General features: G+C 36.6%; 1 protein-coding gene across 3 annotated transcripts in view; it reads left to right on the forward strand.

Annotated features, from left to right (window-relative positions):
• The window catches only part of LOC124153654 (interference hedgehog-like), a 120868-nt gene extending 103567 nt beyond the window's left edge, over positions 1-17301 (forward strand). For all 3 annotated transcript variants that reach the window (XM_046526948.1, XM_046526950.1, XM_046526949.1), the window contains exons 9-15: positions 3949-4071; positions 5489-5717; positions 8304-8463; positions 8593-8809; positions 10836-11045; positions 14053-14237; positions 16118-17301. In XM_046526948.1, the coding sequence (XP_046382904.1) occupies positions 3949-4071; positions 5489-5717; positions 8304-8463; positions 8593-8809; positions 10836-11045; positions 14053-14237; positions 16118-16399 (1406 nt within the window). In that variant the 3' untranslated portion in view covers positions 16400-17301. The remainder of the gene's footprint in view (positions 1-3948; positions 4072-5488; positions 5718-8303; positions 8464-8592; positions 8810-10835; positions 11046-14052; positions 14238-16117) is intronic.
• Positions 17302-17567: the final 266 nt, after the last annotated feature.

Here is a 17567-nt window from a genome sequence, read left to right on the forward strand (position 1 = left end):
ATTTTTAGATATGTGACAGTAATTTACCCATGTTTCTCTAAGAATTCTGTCAAGAATGGTTATGGAACGTGTAAGTGCTCACTTATTGGTATTTTTCCTGGAAATTGAACTTTTATATTGATGAATAGAATATTTGCTCTATCCAATTTTAAAGATTTGTTTGTATCATTTTTCAGTGGTCTAGAATCATACTGTTATCTAGCTTCTATGAAATTATATTATGATAGAAAGCTTGCCTTAAGGATTTGCACTATCTATAAATGTGCCATGAGTGATCTCTTGTTTTGAAACTACAGAGTATAAATATTATTAAGTCAAAGTACTTCACTAAAGGGTGGCTTTATAGTCATTGATATATGTTAATCCATTTTTTAAGAAATAAGTTACGAGTTGTTTAGAGGAATTTTGTCAGCCTTATTTATCTGTCTCATCAGATGATGTGCTTTTACTATCTCACTGGATTCATTGCAAGTACAACAAAAACTCTAACCCAGATAACACGGCTTTTGCATTACATCTGTATTACATCGATATTACACAAAAAATACGTGACCAAATACATATGTATAAGATGGAATACGATCGTATTACATCAGTATATTTCACGTAAGAGTGGTTCAAAAGTCCCTATGGATGTATGTATACATGCGTATTACAAATTGGAAATCTGGTTACCCATACATGAAATATACATATGTATAAGATGGAATACAATCGTATTACGTCTGTAAATTTCAGGTAAAAGTGGCTCAAAAGTCCTTCAGGATGTATGTATACGTGCGTATTACAAATTGTAAATCTGAATAGGCCCTCGTACATGAATTATACATATTGATTTTCTGACCCACATCCACTTAATATCAATATGGATCAAATGGATGAATAAATATAAGGAAACCAGAACATACAGATAATAAAACATTTATTCAAAGAGAAAAATAAAATAATTCACACAAAGAACAAGTGTGGCCATGAATATTGCTAACAAGCATTAAGGGCCAGCAAACAGGAGGTGAAACTTAGATTTAAAAAATGGCACAAAGATAAATCAAGTACAAACAATTGTATGAGTTGGAAAATAGAAAAAAATGTTAACACGGAACAAACGTTGTAACCCATTGCACAAGATGAAACCTGAATTCAGGAAACCAACTCTGCACCATCAGCCACTTCCTGAAAGGAGAAAAGAAGAAGTCAAGTTTAAAAGCCATGCAAAAATATATCTTTTTGTAAGATCTGAATAGGAGCTCAAGGCCTTTCAATTTTATTTTTTTCCATTCATATAGGCAGTCAGCAGTATTCTCTGAAGTCTGTAATTTTAGTACTAATTCTGTATTCTGAATGCAAATGAAAGTTTGGCTTCTCTGCTAGATTCCAGACATAAGTTTTAAAAATTTTCATTTACCAATTATGTCGAGGTCCCAGCTAGCACAGATTTGACCTTGTCCTTTGAGAAATCAGATATTTTGGGGATATGCTTTCATTTTACAAAATTAATAGCCTTTCTCTTAGGAAGAATGAGAAATATGAGAAAAGATCATATGACTACTTTTAAATAAATTAACTAGGAAAAAGTGTATCCATTGGTATGCTTATTTAGTACATGATACTAATATATTAGTACCATGATTTAGTAGCGGATGATTCACACAGAAAAAAGAAAACTTGTGATATAACAAATTTTCAAACAATAAATTTCATATAACCGATAATTTCAGGCTTAACTTTAAGAAACCTCTCCATTATGGATAAAAATAATTTTTCCCTAAAACATTACCTCGGTATTAACAATTCCACCTGGTCTTCTGGCTTTGCTTCGTCGTTTTTTTCCGTAATCCATTCTCCTCTTGTCCAGGCCAAGCTATTTACATCGTCGCCTGCTGGGTATGCGCGAAAGAGCATGAAAAGAAAATTATGATTAATTAATTTGGCCCGTACGCACCTTTTTCTTACATGTAATGACAAACTTTCGCATGAAAGTTACGTATTTATCTTGTGTTAATAATAATGACGACATGCACCTTGATTGACTGCATTTCAAGATGAAAGAAATATTACATTTTGCTTTCAGGGAACCGATTTTACACGACCAATACTTCTAGTTCGTTAAATAGTTAGAAGTAGTGGGCAAAACGGTTCGGAACTTCGGGGAATCTATTAGTGACAAGGCTACGCTGATAAGTCTACGGTCATAGATATTATGACTAAAGCATAGGATAACTAGGAATGCAAGAACTACAATACCGTAGGTTGTGGTAATAAACAGCAATAAAACAACTCACACGTGAACGAAAACATTCCTTTAAACAATTTTTTCTGCTCTTAATTAAGAGCAGAAAAAATTGTAACCCATTGCGCCCATGGTCAACACATTGCACCAATAGTTGTATCCAAAATATACTCAAATAACATAATTAATGTAGTCTATGTAGGCGTACAATATAATTGCGACGTAATTTTGCCAAATTACTAATAAATAGGAGGTTTTAATCGTGTAGTAGCACATCTTTAGTCAAAAATATTGAAGAATACGCGTATACGAAAATACTCTTGTGAAACACTGGAGAACTACTTGCATGGTTTACAGTGATATCAATCATTTCACCCACAATAAAAGATAAATCAAACCTTACCTTAATTATCCAGTGATAGGAAACTGTTGGAGTTGGCTTGCACGAATCTCAATAACGTGTGGGATTGAAGCAGATTTCCAGCAAAACATAGCTTCGGGTTGAGCACACAATCCACACGCACCGGTTATCGAGGATTAAAACACTATGTCAACTCTTCCAATACGTATAATAATACAAACAGATATAAAATTAACAATAAATCAGTAGCCGGAGTTCCTCCTACTGCATGTTCTCGTAGTCTCGAACGAAATGCCGAGCTTAACTGTTAACGAGATTATAACTGTATCACTCCCACTCACTTCCCTAGCTTATTGCGACAGTGGAGACGCAGAATTGAGAATTTAATTTTTTGGTTTAAACAGTTATATTACAATATTGTTTAAAAAATTAAACTTCGCTTTTACTTTTGCTATGTGCAAGAACTATTTTTTGTATTTTTCATGTATTATGAACCATTTTTCCATGTGTATATTTCGCGGATGGAAACTGAATTTTACATATGTAATACGTCTGTATTTCGCGTGCATTTACAAATTAACATAAATATGGCCGCCATACTACCCTTGCTCATATCGACCAGTATATGATTTATTTTTAAGCTTTCTGGGTATAAATTCGAATGGATGAATGATCATTAAAATGAGGAAATCTGGCGTTTGCAGTGAACATATTATTTTTGGAAAAAATGTTTATGAACATTTCACAAGACGCCACGAAAATCCACCTCTCAAAAATTACAGGAAATATACATAATGTATATTTTGTGTATTTTTGACCACATTTACATATGTATTTCCTCTGTATTCATGCATATGTAAAAGTGGTACGTGTTTCACGATATTTACATTTGTATTTTTTGTGTATTTTTTACCACATTTACATAAGTATTCAAATTTCAAAAATACACAACATTACAAATGTATTTATCGTGTAACACGTACCACTTACTTATGAATACGAAGGAAATACATTCAATAATACACATGTATTGCAGATGTAATACATAACAAAAATACATATGTATGTGACCCATGGAAATACAATATAAATACATATGTATATCCAAATGTGTGTTGTTGGGGAACATAGCAACACACTACATATCAAGGGGAAATGGGTGTTGCAGGGAAAATTAATAAATAGAATTTCAGTACTTTTTTTCCCTCTCTCTACTGAGTTACCAGTATATACCTGGGAACGCACAATTAAACAGTTACAAATTGGGTTACGAGTATTTTAAGGTACATCAATCCTGAAAATGATAACACTGAATGTTATGTTTGTTAAATATGTATGATGTAATTTGCCATTGCAGAGGCTTTGGAGGATCCACTGCTGCCTCCTACTCCCTCTTCTGGTGGCAGAAAACATGGGCCGAAAAAGAAAAATAAAACTCGCAAAGTGAAGGGGAGGCGTAAAGATAAGAAACACCGGGAAGGTATGTTAAATTTTTATCCATTGAAATACAATATGAAATGGTATAATCCTCCAGAAACAGCCATCTCAAGGACTGTTGGACTTATGCATTGCATTCACAGCTTTGTGACGGTAAAACAGGTTGAGATATCAAAATTGCCTTTGGATATACTATAACTGTCATGGGCTTTTCAGGCAGCTGAATGATATTTCACTGGATATATTATGCCCATCAGTACTTCAGTTATCGATGCAAATAAAAATGAATTATTTTCCAGTTGGAACTATTTGCCAACCTGATTGTATGCATAAAATGCTTGTAAGTCAGCAATCAAGTGATTGGTCTCTAAATAATTGGGAAAGTGTACAGTCAAAATTAGTGCTTTGAGCATGGATCATTAGTGCACTGAGCAGTGATTGAAATAAATGATCAAATGGTGCCTATTTTACGAATGAACAAGTAGTATCTATGTATTTTCCAAATGATCAAATAGTATCTATCTTTAAGTCCAAATTTTACATATAATATTCAAGGAAAAGGCTCCAATTAGGAACTTGCAAACATGTGAACCAATGCAATTTCTCACCATATGCACTGTTTTCCACAAGTAAAAATAATATGTACTGAAACCTCTCATTTTTGACTTCCTAATAGTTCCTAATAAGTTGCTCATCCAGTTGGTGTTTATTTTGTAGGGTTTGAGCTTTACGACCAAAATGAATAAAGAAACTGCTTTTTAACATTTTCAGTTTAATAGTTTAACCTATGATGTAACAGTAAATTATGAATGAAAGATGTTATTGTCATGGAGAACCCTTGTCTATGTTAAAATATGGAGAGCTAAATTGCAGTTGATGGAAAAATATTTAGTGAACTAGAGCATTAAATCGACAGTCTTATATTTTGCTTAAGTTTCTTCGTTGACGAATTGTTCTATGTAACATTAAAAGTGATATGGATGATATCGTCACTCTAATTCTCATACTCAGATTCTACCTTTAAATTATGTTGAGATTGTACCTATGAATTATGAATATAAGAATATTCCCTCTAAATTTTTTACCCGCCAGTCCTATTTTTTTTCCTTGAGAGTTATTTGGATGTAGTCCATTCTGTAACAGGAATGGCAGCTAAAATAAATTAATTCATGTTGCTATAAGAGGTATTCAAATTACTACTCTATCTGCAAAAGTGCCACTGGCCACTTCCCAGTTTAAACCTCCTATCAAAGAGAAATTAAATGAATGACACCTCCAACAAAAAGCAATATTTGTTCATTCCAACTAGATGATGCGTGACCTTGGCTTATGGCTCATGCTTTGTTGGGCTTCTAGTGGTAGGGAACTTTCTTCTCTTGCCTGCCTGCTAGGATGAAATAGTAATGCCTTAATTAATGTTTCAATTCTGGAAGAAATTCATTTTTTTGTTTCTATTTCAGCTGTGATGGTTCCTCCTTCCCAACCTATTATAACACCTCTCACTGATGAATCTGTTATGGTGAGATGGAAAGTGCCAGAGAATGATGGACTGAAAATACAATTTTTTAAAGTACAGTATCGAGACTTGGGACCTGGGCATATATCTGGGTGGAATACAATAGATGATGATATTCCGCCCCATATTCGCAGTTATGAAGTCCGAAACTTGAAAGTGAATAATGTTTACAGGTAATTAATTTTTCTTTTAAAGTGTTATATTTGCCCTTTCGTGCCGGATAGTGATGGGCACTGTTCAGTTCAAATGTGTGACTCATGAGATTCAGCTGTGAGGTGAGAGTGCCTTATTTGGTGAGTTGTGACTCCCTCAGCTCACACTGTGCGTGTTGGAGTCATGAGCGGTGTGAGTTGCACTCCATTTACGCACAACTCCCACTGTGAACAGTGTGCGCTGGAATTGTGCGTGGTGAAGTCAGACTCCCGGTGCTCACGACTCCCTCAGAGCACACTGTGAGGGTTGGAATCGTGAGCGGTGGAAGTCTCGCTCCATGTGCACACGACTCCTTCCACATACATTTTCCGCATGAGGCTCATCGCATGTTTGGCGGGTCAAAGGGAGCATATGGCACTTTTCGCGGGTAGCCCACTGCTCACATTTTCACGTTGCTTGAAAGATTCTCATGATTAATTTTCTTGGTATTTCTCTAAAGAATCTCATATTATCTCACCCTTATTGTAATTCTCTCTCCTGCATTTTCTATGCATTGTGTAAGAAAAATAGTTAAAGGTGCTTATGTAAAAGTTTTTGTCGACGGCAAAATTATGAAAATAATACGAGACAAGAATGAAAATTTTTTCTAACGCAAGCAACTAAGATTAATCAATGAAATTAATTATGAATTGTTAACATGATCATGTAATTTGCAAGAGAATATATTGTTACAACAGAATTTTTTAAATTGTCGTCATCTCTAAGCACAGGACGGAGTACATTTTCCGTCTTCCATGAAAGATATATCGTATCAGCAGAAATGATTCCTAAGTTACATCACCTGTTAACAATTTTGACTTTGCAATATTTGATTGATTTGAAATCAATTTTTCAAATTATGATCTAGGAAATGTTTCATATAAAATGTTCACTCATAATTCCCCCCCTCACCACCTTCCCCTCTTCCCCCCTCCCCTCAACCCAGAAACGATTTACTGAGTTGCACTGTGCGAGCGGCTCTCTGGAGTGTGCTGTGACCGGTGAGGCAGCTCCACAAAAAGACTCGTTTATACCATCACTAGTGCCAGAGCCTCGTGGTGGGAAATTCTTCCATGTTATGAACCTCTTGAAAATTGTGTGAAAAATCCACAGAGAAAAAAATCATTCGCCTTGACCGGGATTCGAACTTGGATCCCTCAATTCCCAGCCGAGTGCTTTAGCCAGTGAAGCTACTGAGGCATCATTCTCTCCTGTGGAAATTTGTGGACTATGCTGGACTTGGTCTTATGGACTACTGAGCATATGATACCGCAAGCAGTCCAAATCATGCGCACGGCGCCACAGCTGGAGAACAAAGCGCGAACTTCGAACACAAAGAGGTGTTCGCTCTAGACGAAGACGAAGTTTAGATGAAAAAAACCAGAACTAGCCACGGCGATAACTTTACAGGAGTCACCCGCAATGCACAAATTGTGGGAAAAATTCTCAGAGAAAAAAAAGTCAAGGTCAAGGTGAATTTTTTTCTCAGTGGATTTTTTGCACAATTTGTGTATTGCTGTAAAGATATCGCCATGGCTATTCCCAGTATACTTAAATTCCTCTGGAAAATTATTTGCACTCCCCTCTACAAAGCTCTCTTGTATAAATGGAAGGCAGAAGTTTGCACCCAACCCAAGGAACACACTCAGCAGGACACTATTCCCTTTCCTTGGCTGCTGTCGGATAGAAGGATTAAAAGTCTCCTTCACAGGGCAAGTCCATGGTCAATTGACTGAAATAGCCATGTTTTATATGAACAAATATTTGTTGTTCCCATTGATATTTTAATATATAAAATGAGTTCCCTGTGTTTTTCTGATAGTGAAGAAATGTTAAAGCCTTGGCATTCATATGGATTTAGTATATTTATATTCCATATTGACTGATTTGAAACTGAACGGAACTCCATTGATATTAATGCTAGAACTCCGTTTGAAATTTCCATGTGATAAGCGAAAATAGATGAACTCATTTCTAACTTTAAATTTAGGTATAAGATAAGCAACAAATATTTTTTTGAAAAAAAAACACTGCAAATAGCAATGGGTGATCATGCGGAGAGGATGGGAAAGGTTTGATCTGAGTGGCCAAGGAAGGGCCTAGGCACACGCTAAGCTGGGTCTCGAGGTGCAACCAAGAAGCTGGGTCTATTGTGTCCGCGGTGGTCATTTTCCTCCATCTTGCACCGCTCAGACGCGACTTTTGTTCGTTTGTGTTGAAAAACTGATGACGCACCGGTGTGCCCTTCGTTCATTTTGCAAAGAAAATCCTCGCCTCAAATGTGTGAAAGGGTTAAAAAGTAAAATCAGTCTGAATTACTTAAAAATTCTGATAGAATTCAACAATGACGAGTGAGTGGACGAATTTGTATCTGGATAATTTTTAGTTTTCTTGTTTTGGTAAATTCATGGTATTTTTCACAGGCAGGACAACATTTATGCGTAGAAAAGATTAATTTTTGGATCAAGGATTGGACACATAGCTATGTACTTACAGACCATATATTGGTCACCAGCTTGAGCTGAATATGTTAGTATCGAGTCATTATTTCACTTTTTTACTTCCAGATTCCGAATTGCTGCTGTGTATACCAACAATGATAATCTCCTGGGACCAAACTCAATAAGATTTCATATGCAGGAGCGTACTTTCAAGAAGCCCCCATATCCACCAAAGTTGACTGTCACTGAAGTGATTAGTCCATCTGCTATCAAAATTGAATGGGAGGTTAGTAATCATAACTACAGAGTTTTTTTCAGTTGTCTTTTAATGCAAAATCTATCATGTTAAATCTGTCTTCAGCTGTTAATTTTTCAGTTCTGACCTTTCCTCATTTGTTTATCTCTTTCTTTATAGTTTTTGGACACGGATACAATTCCAATTGAGGGATTTTTTATTTATTACCGTGCTACCACAAATGCTGGAGAATACACTAAGGCTTCTGCTGATGCAAATACCCGCTCGTACATTATCACTCACCTTCTTCCTGGGACATCATATGATATTCAGGTCAAGTCTTACAGCAGTGCTGGTGTTTCTGAATCCAGTGCAATATTGACTGCCAAGACATTTGGTAAGTTCTATTAGACTTATGTTTGCATCTACGAGGGCTATTCGCAAAGTAAGGAACGTTTTGGAATAAAAATAAAAACTAAGTATAGTAAAAAGATTTTAACACATGCATCTGAAAGAGCGACAAAATACTACTTTTCTACATGACCACCTAACAGATTGGGACTCTTATCATATCGGTGGACATGCTTCGAAATTCCTTCATCATAGAATTTTGCCACCTGCGATCTCAGCCACTCAGTGACATGCATCCAGCGCCCGTTATTGTCATCAAGTTGCTGTGCTGCTGGCCAGGTCTTCATTCTTGGAAAAAAGTGATGTTTGAATTGTGCAAGACTGAGACCATAGTGCAAATGAGGGACAACCTCACATTGGAAAGCATTAAGGAGTTCTTGGGTGCGGTGCAAAGACCTTCTGGATTTCTTGGTTTTTGCTGGCCTTTCTGGTGGTCTGTAAGATTTTCTGAATTCATCTTGCATAAAATTTGTGGTAGCCAAGCCTTTGCGTTACCATTTAAATCAGGAAAATCCTTGAAACTTGTGGGAAACAAAGTGAAAACTCCATTATTGTGAAACGGCTTTTTTCACGAACCTTTTCATCGACTTTAGTGACTGGTTTGTCAGTCACAATGTTGGACGTCTGCTCTTCTCTTCGTTGTGAATGTTAGTTTGGCCATTTTTAAACATAATGCACCATTTCCGGATAGAACTTTCATTCATTACATTTTCTCTGTACACTTCACTCACTTGACGATAGTTTTCTATTGGTTCGAAGTTTTCGGCCAATAAAAAATGTATCACTGAACACGCCTAGCAATTGGCTGGATTTTTAACTGCAGAGCTCATTTTCCATTTGTTTATCGAAAAAATGGGCAGTGCAAAGACGTTCTCGTTGTCAAGGCTGGACGCTGGCATATGTGACAGGCACACGGACAGCAAGATATACGCGACTGGGGGGTGCATAGTTTGATGGCAAACGAAAACGTTCCATTCTTTGTGAATAGCCCTCGTACACTAATGTATTTCCAAATACATTTAAGGGTGCTAGAAACTTTCACATTATCTTTTGTAAGACTCATCAGCACCTACAGTGTGTCCTCTTTGTCGCATTTAACATTGTTTGTCACAAGGACATAGTGAGCAGGGTGGTCGAGTCAAGTGGTTCAAATCCCTCCAAAATGTGTGGTATGTTTTTTTTGGTATACCTTCTCTAAATTAATCCCCCTGAAATAGCTAACCTCCCTTCAAGTCTACTGTTTACAAATTTTTCTGGCTATAACAAAGTTGCTTCATAATACTTAATGTTGTCCAATAATTACAATGTTTAATTGCTTTACCTCATCAATTATGTGCAAGAAAATCATGCAAATTATGCGTGATCAAATTAACAGAGCACTGAATATAACCATGTCTGTGGCATGATATTTAAGATGTTATCAGTGAAATGTTTTAGATGTTTCAATGCTGTTGTTCATCGATTAATTTAACCTTTTATGTAATTGTTAAGTTATTGTTTGTAGCAGTTGGCACAACCTATTATACCTGTATTTTTAGAAATTGTCAATCCAGAATCTTTTTTTATTCTTATTTGAGACAGGGATCCTGGATTATTGCAATGATAAAGCATGTAGGTACTGCTTTATTCATAACTCAAATAATTATTTTTTCACTCTCTTTGACGCATTATTTTTTTCTTTAATTTTTTACCATACTCTGGACCATCTACAGTGTTTCCCATTATCCTAGCACTGTGCTCCTGCTAACAATATATTTTCTTTCATTTTATATTTTGGTGTAACTTAGTTGCTGTAATAATTAGTTGCTTTATAGTATCGTTAATGGTAGAGTTGAGAACGAGTTCCCATGAAGAATTCCACATTTTTGGACAATATATGTGTTGATCGAGCTGTCTTTTGCCTAGCTAAGTTGTGAAGAGTGTGTAAATTCTACTTGAAACATAGATTTTGAGAGTATTTTTGTAAGATTTCAATTTTTCATCATTTTTATTATAAAATTGCTATTCCTCAGAATCTGAGTCAGTGCCAACAAAAGAAGATGATGATGGTGGAAACAGAGTGCCCAGTGGTGGAGAAGACGTCACTACACCTGAAACATCATTCTCCAGTAACAGTCAACTGTACATTTTTGTGGGAGCCGGACTTCTGGGAGCAGTGGTGCTAATTATATTGTTATCTGTTGCTCTATATAACTGCCGTCATCGACTTAGTGCCTTGCAGAGTAAGTACTGTTCTTTTTGGAATAAAACACGATCTTGGGAAACTTTGTGGTATTCCATTGCCAAATTTATTCAGTGAGGAAACTTTTACTACACCACATAAATAAAAAAAACTTGAACATGACCTGGGTTAGAACGACTTAGCATCATCATCAGGTGGTTACAAATGCACATACTGATAGTCCTTAAATATCCAGATGTAAGTAGGTGGGGAAGGTGGAAGGCAAAGAGGTGGGGAGTGGGCGGGGAACAGAATGGTGGAAGGAACATTAAGCTTCTACAGTTGAAAGAGTGAAGAAGAACTCACCAAAAACTGAGAAACAGTGAAACGGTCATCTTCTTCATCACGGGAAAAATATTTCATTGGTGCATTTCATTGTTTTTTTATGGATAGAACGATATCCTTGCATAACAAATAGCTTTTTAAAGTTAAATTTGACCCATTCTTAGATTTTTTAAATGGCCAAAAGGTAGATTGTAATTTCCAAAGTGTAGAAAAGAAAATGAATATTGCAGATACATATATACAGTGCAACCTCGATATAACGACACCCCACGGTACACTAATAAACACTCGCTATAGCGAATTGTCGCTTTACCGGAGGTGGAGCAAATAATAGCCAATATACCTGTTGCGAACAGATATACAGGAACAGGAGTGGTGCGGCGACAGATAAACATCTATCCGATAAACGTAAGCATAAATCCAGACGAAAGGCGATGGTTTTTTGCATCACTAAATTTCCTTACTCAAATAACGACTAACTATTCAAACAATTTATAAGCACCGCACTGAATAAAAATCATGCAAAGCATTGTTTCGTCAATCATTATATTTATCGAACGACAGTTTACCACATAAATTTAAGACTGAGCACTCCATTAACTTCATTTCTAACAGATCGCTAGCAATTACAGAGGTTAAGGAGTCTTGATGAAAGTCTTCCGGCGGTGAAACCCTCGCTATGGCGAGAGCCAACGCCGAAAGGGTCTCGTAAAAACGAATTTTTTAACACGCTTATTATAGGGTCAATTGACGGTGCATCGGCTATCTCTCGTTATAGCGGGGGTGTCGCTATAGCCCGTACTCGCTTTAACGAGGTTCCACTGTATGCAATATGTAAAAAAAATCTAAACTTTTCATTTAAGGCAATGTTTATATTGTTCATCTTACTTAAAATAAACCAAAAAGACGAAAATCGCCCCACGGCAATGCACTCTACCAAAACGACGATTTTTGTCTTTTTGGTTTATTTAAGTAAGAGGAACAATATAGACATTTCCTTTCATGAAAAGTTAAGATTTAAGTCTCGGCCCTGGCATTTTGTATCCTTGTTAGGGTCCCCCTAGGACCTCATCTACTGTCTTAAGGAGAGTCGCTTATTGTCATAGTGGAATGCTGTAAGATGCAAGTGAAGTGGGTGCTGAGTTGTCACTTCCTCTGAGGCACACTTTTTGGGATAAGGTCTGCCTTTCATCCCACCAAGGTGGTTCATTTTTGGTCCATGGCTGTACATTGTGTTATTCCTGTAGAGTGTTTATAAAGCCTTCCGTGGGTTTTCATTTCGATTAAGGTTTTGAAATTGGTAATTACAGTGAGCCCACGTACAATGAACCCGGTTATAACAAAGCCCCACTTTTAATGAAGGGAAAGCAATTCCCCTTCAAAAAGGACTATTTTTTTAAATCTTGCTTTTGATAAATGTACATGATAAGGAGTCCTACTGATAATGAAGTTAATATTGTTGTAAGCTATATTTTATATTTTAAACCTCTTCTATGCTCTTTTGAATAATTATGGCAATGTAATATGCGATGCAGAGAGCTTTAATAATATCCAATTATTTTTGCCCACGACTGCTCGAGTAGAAATCTACCATTTCTCTTCTCTGTGGAATTTCTCTTCTCAGACTAGAAGAGCACACAAACTCCCACTCCTTCCATGGGCTGGGCAAAACCTATCCCTGTAATGGGCCAGGCAACTCCCACCCCCTCTTACTAGCCACCCCTCCCCATGTTGTTGTCAACTCTTTCCATGCTTGTGAATCTGTGGCAAATTTCTTCTGCATCTTGTGCTGCATTACCAATGTGTTTACGTGTGCAATCGTATAGATGGTCATGTGATATTGATCTCTATGGAGGTTGAATTAATAAGAAGAAAGTGTTAAGTTAAATACTAAATTTGAAATATACATGGAAATGGATGATAAAATGAATGAGACCAGTGTTGCCAAGGGCAATATTTCACTGACAATCAGTACTTTATCAGGTAGAATAAAAAAATTGAAGAAAACTGAAAAATGTAGTGAGTGCGGCTTAAGGAGATGATCGAAAAAATCTACAGCTCTCAATGTGGATATTGACAATCCTGTGTTTAATTGCCCCTAATAAAAAAAAAATCTCCATGCATCCAAAATTCCCCTTCCTTTTTCTTAATCAGCTTTGTGGCACCTTTCCTTAAATTCAAGGCATGGTTGAATCTTCCATTCAGCCCACTCCCCGCATTCTTCTGTTATAATCGCTAATTTCTGAGTTTTACTCCTCCTAGTCGAACCTCATGCCTTCTTCCCCCCTTCACTTAATGAAATTGCCCAATAAGGCTTGCTGCTGTGGCGTATCGGTGGCTAGTTTCGATGATGATAATTAAAATTCCATGCGTGGTTTATTTAATAATCGCACGTGAATGGCTGAAAGGCAATCTATCCTTATACCTCTTTTCAGCCCCTGAATTCCTCTTTTCAGACTTGAGAGCAAGGGCACTCTCACCCCTATCGCGCACTGAGTAAAACTCATCCAAAATGCAGCAGGCAACTCATACCCCCTCATTATTGATCAAGTTGAACATGTTCACCTATCATTTGGTCCATGCTGATGAGTTAAATTAGATAAAGAAAAGTTAAAAAGTAATAGTAAATGCTGCATTCATGCTTATAGTTCTAATGCTGGTCCATTGATTGACATTTATGTATATTTTTCATTTATTTGCTTCTCATTTCCGTTGAAACATAGATCCTCCACCTGCTACTGAGGATGACGTCAGTGATGGTTATCAAATGACGTCCGGAAGTCGAGAGTTAGGAGGCTTGAATGGCAATGGGATTGGGAATGGGCATACTGGAAATGGTTATCTACCATCCCAAGCAAGAGTGAACATCACAAGCAATCCACTCTCTAACATGGAGGAAGGAGAAGAGGTAATCTAAATTTATAATGATTTCATTGCCTCAGGTCTTCTCATATTTTGTGCATCAATATTGGACTTCAAATTTTTATACGAGATCTATTTTCAGCAACATTTTGTTTACATAACTCATCAGCCATGACCCTGCAAGCACTAGTCCAGTTGTGCATTATACTTTTATCTAGAATTTGTTTGCGTCATTTGGATATATAATCAGGGGCGGATCCAGGATTTTTTCTGGGGGGGCCCAAGGGTTTGACAGGTTTTCTCATATTTGAGATTAAAAACAAAATGCAACAATTATTGTAGAAAATATTTCCCTTTATTTTGATATGAAAGTTATTAACATTAAATTAAATGATTGCGGCTCCGTAATGCACAAAATAAAATGAACTTAATGATAAACATATTAAGAACCTTGTCTATTTTTTAAGCATCTGGGGGGGGGGGCACGTGCCCCTGTCCCCCCCTAAATCTGTCTATTTATATCATAGCTTGAGAGGTAGTAGCTCTGTGTGGGGGTGGATGGAAGAGATATAAAATGTACATTGGATAAGTAATTAATATGTTTTCCAAACCCTTACAGAAGAATGTCTGCCCCATCTGTCACCTCAAATTTTCTATCCAGATTATATGTAATAAAACAGCTCATTTACATATGTATTCATTAAGAAGTGACACCTGATGCTTTGTATGCGTGTATTTCTAAGCCTCCATTGGCATATGTTCCCATGTTCCACCTGAATTTCAAAATTGTAACTTACAGACCTAAGGCAGTGTCCTGAAATCTAAGTTTGAAAAATAACTTGCATCATAGAGTCTCTAATCACCTAATTCTCTAATCAAAATTTTATATTCACTTTGATTTATTCTGTAAGTAGCTGCTGGTATAAATGTCTCACTGTATTGCTGGCTTTCATACTATGTAAGGGAAACAAATTAATCCCAATTTCATGTATTGATTGAATTTCATGTATTCATTGGCTGGTGGTCAGCAAAGTGTTGAGTTATTTCTTTCACCTTCTTGCCCTATGTAAACTTAGTCATACATCTCAAACTCAGGGATGTGTCCGTAATTTGTATCAAATACCTATTCAAATTTTACCTAATATTTTGCTGGCCCTTAGCCTAATTTTATGGCAATGTTTATAATAGTAAATGTAACAGTTTTATTAAACATTTTTGTCGTTGCCTGCAAAATACCTTTTTGAAGATATATACATAATATCTTCATATCACAATGCAGTCATAAATTGTCAAGGTGCTCCTAGCACCTAAGTTTCTAGCTGTTTTTTACAGTGCCTGAGTGGAAAGATATGAATTCTATTTTTAGTTTTTAAGGTAAACAACTGGTATAAATGTCTCACAGTATTGCTGGCTTTCATACTATGTAAGGAAAACAAATTAATCCCAATTTCATGTTTGGTATGCTGGCCTCGGTGGCGGCAGGGTAAAGTCCTCGCCTGCCAAACTGAAGGTCGTGGGTTCGAGTCCCGCCTGGGTAAGTTACCCCTATCCAGGGCATGGATGTTTGTGATTGTTAAATGTTATCAACCCTGATGTAAAGGCCGAACAGTGCTGTTTTCGGTGGTGTGTGAAATAAATATCTTTTATTTTCAATGAAAATTCTACTCTTCAGAAATGAAATAAAATAGGGATATTATAAGAATTAAATTCCTTAGAAAATCTTAGCAGATTCAAATGGCTTCCTGACGGTGTCTATATCATATCAGTTCACCACTGTAAAAGGAATGCCTCTGGTACCACTTATTATTTATTCTGAGTGATTATTGCATTATGAGTGAGTATTCAGGAGGTAACCCGGTAATGGAAACCTGTTCACCTTACAAAGCTACTATGCCTCAGAAGTAATATTTTTTTATTTCTTCGCAGGGTGAAGATGGTGTGGAATCATCAATTGGTGGGAAGAGGAACTGTAACAGTCCCACTTGCTCTGGTGCTGATATAGGGGGCCATAGGGCTCAAAGGGCTGCTAAGAGTAATGATTCGGAGGAACGGACTCCTACAAACTCGAATCGCAACTCAACAGGCAGCCCTTCTGTGTTGCATCATCGGAATCAGTCCAATGATGCTGCTTGCAATAAAGAGAGACCTTCGTCACCGAGTTGGGTGCGGAATCAAAAGTCAGGTGGAAGCAGTGAGGATTACGTGTGATAATGGAGAAATCCACAAGAGTGTGTGTTCCTGTCGATTGAGCCATGGTGAAAAAATCAGTTGCGAGTGTAAATGTGTTTGCGTGCAATGTAAAGTTACTGTGATGAATGTCCCTGGTTTACTTTCATGTATATACACGAATCTTCGTTATGGACTTGGGCCATTCACTAATTATTTAACTTATTATTTTTTAATTGTTTAAACTTTGTTTATCACTTCTCGTCTTTCCTTAGCTCAATGTGTTCTAGCCGCAGTATGATAATTTGGTGATATGACTTTCCTTAGTCATTTTGTTGCTTGTTAACAATTTTGATCCAAAGTTGAGGTACCTATCATGGATTTGGAATCACCTATCTATCATATTTGGAATTAATTATTCTTTCAGTAGAAATGGGTAAAGAAAATTGGGTAGAGAAAACCTTAGACTCCCAAAAATCAATTAATCTTGTCATAACTACTGCAATTTTGTGTGGAGTAATTGAATTATTTACGTATCTAACCACTCTATCAATTTTCTCTTTCATAAAATGTGACATGTATAGGTGTGTGGTGAATTATACTTGCATCTTCAGTACTCAAACTTTCTTGTGAGATAGTTTGAAAAAAAAAGTGATTCTGATTTTTCCATTTTTCAATCCATCATTCATCCTGAGCTACCTTCATGGAAAATTCAATGGCCTCAACCCTTTTGCAAATAAGTTGATAATGACGCATGCTCTTTCTGAGCCAGTCTCCTCTTCACAGAAATATGCTTTCATCCTTGCATTAGCCTCAAGTGGTTTGATGTAATATTCTTATGAATGATTCCTGCCCTCAAATTGTTCTCCCTGAATTAATCCTAGAAATGTAATGATGTCAGTGGCATAGCCAGAAATTTCCTTCGGGGGGGCCCAAAACCAGGGGGGGAAATAAAAAAAAATAGGGTACTAATTAAAGGGTTTTAGACTAATTTTAACACTTTCACGATCGAAAAAACTTTATATGTTATAAAAATACTTTGTAAATTCATGATTTTTCAATATTTTGTTTTCTTTTGTGAAGGAAATTAACTGTGATTTTATATTTTGGGGGGGTCCAGCCCGGCCCCCCCCCCCCCCCATGGCTATGCCCCAAAATGGTGTCAGTAACACTTTAAAAGTAGGTGGTCCATGTCATATTTTTTTAAACT

The sequence above is a fragment of the Ischnura elegans genome, chromosome 2, assembly GCF_921293095.1.
Source record: "Ischnura elegans chromosome 2, ioIscEleg1.1, whole genome shotgun sequence".
Lineage (NCBI taxonomy): Eukaryota > Metazoa > Arthropoda > Insecta > Odonata > Coenagrionidae > Ischnura > Ischnura elegans.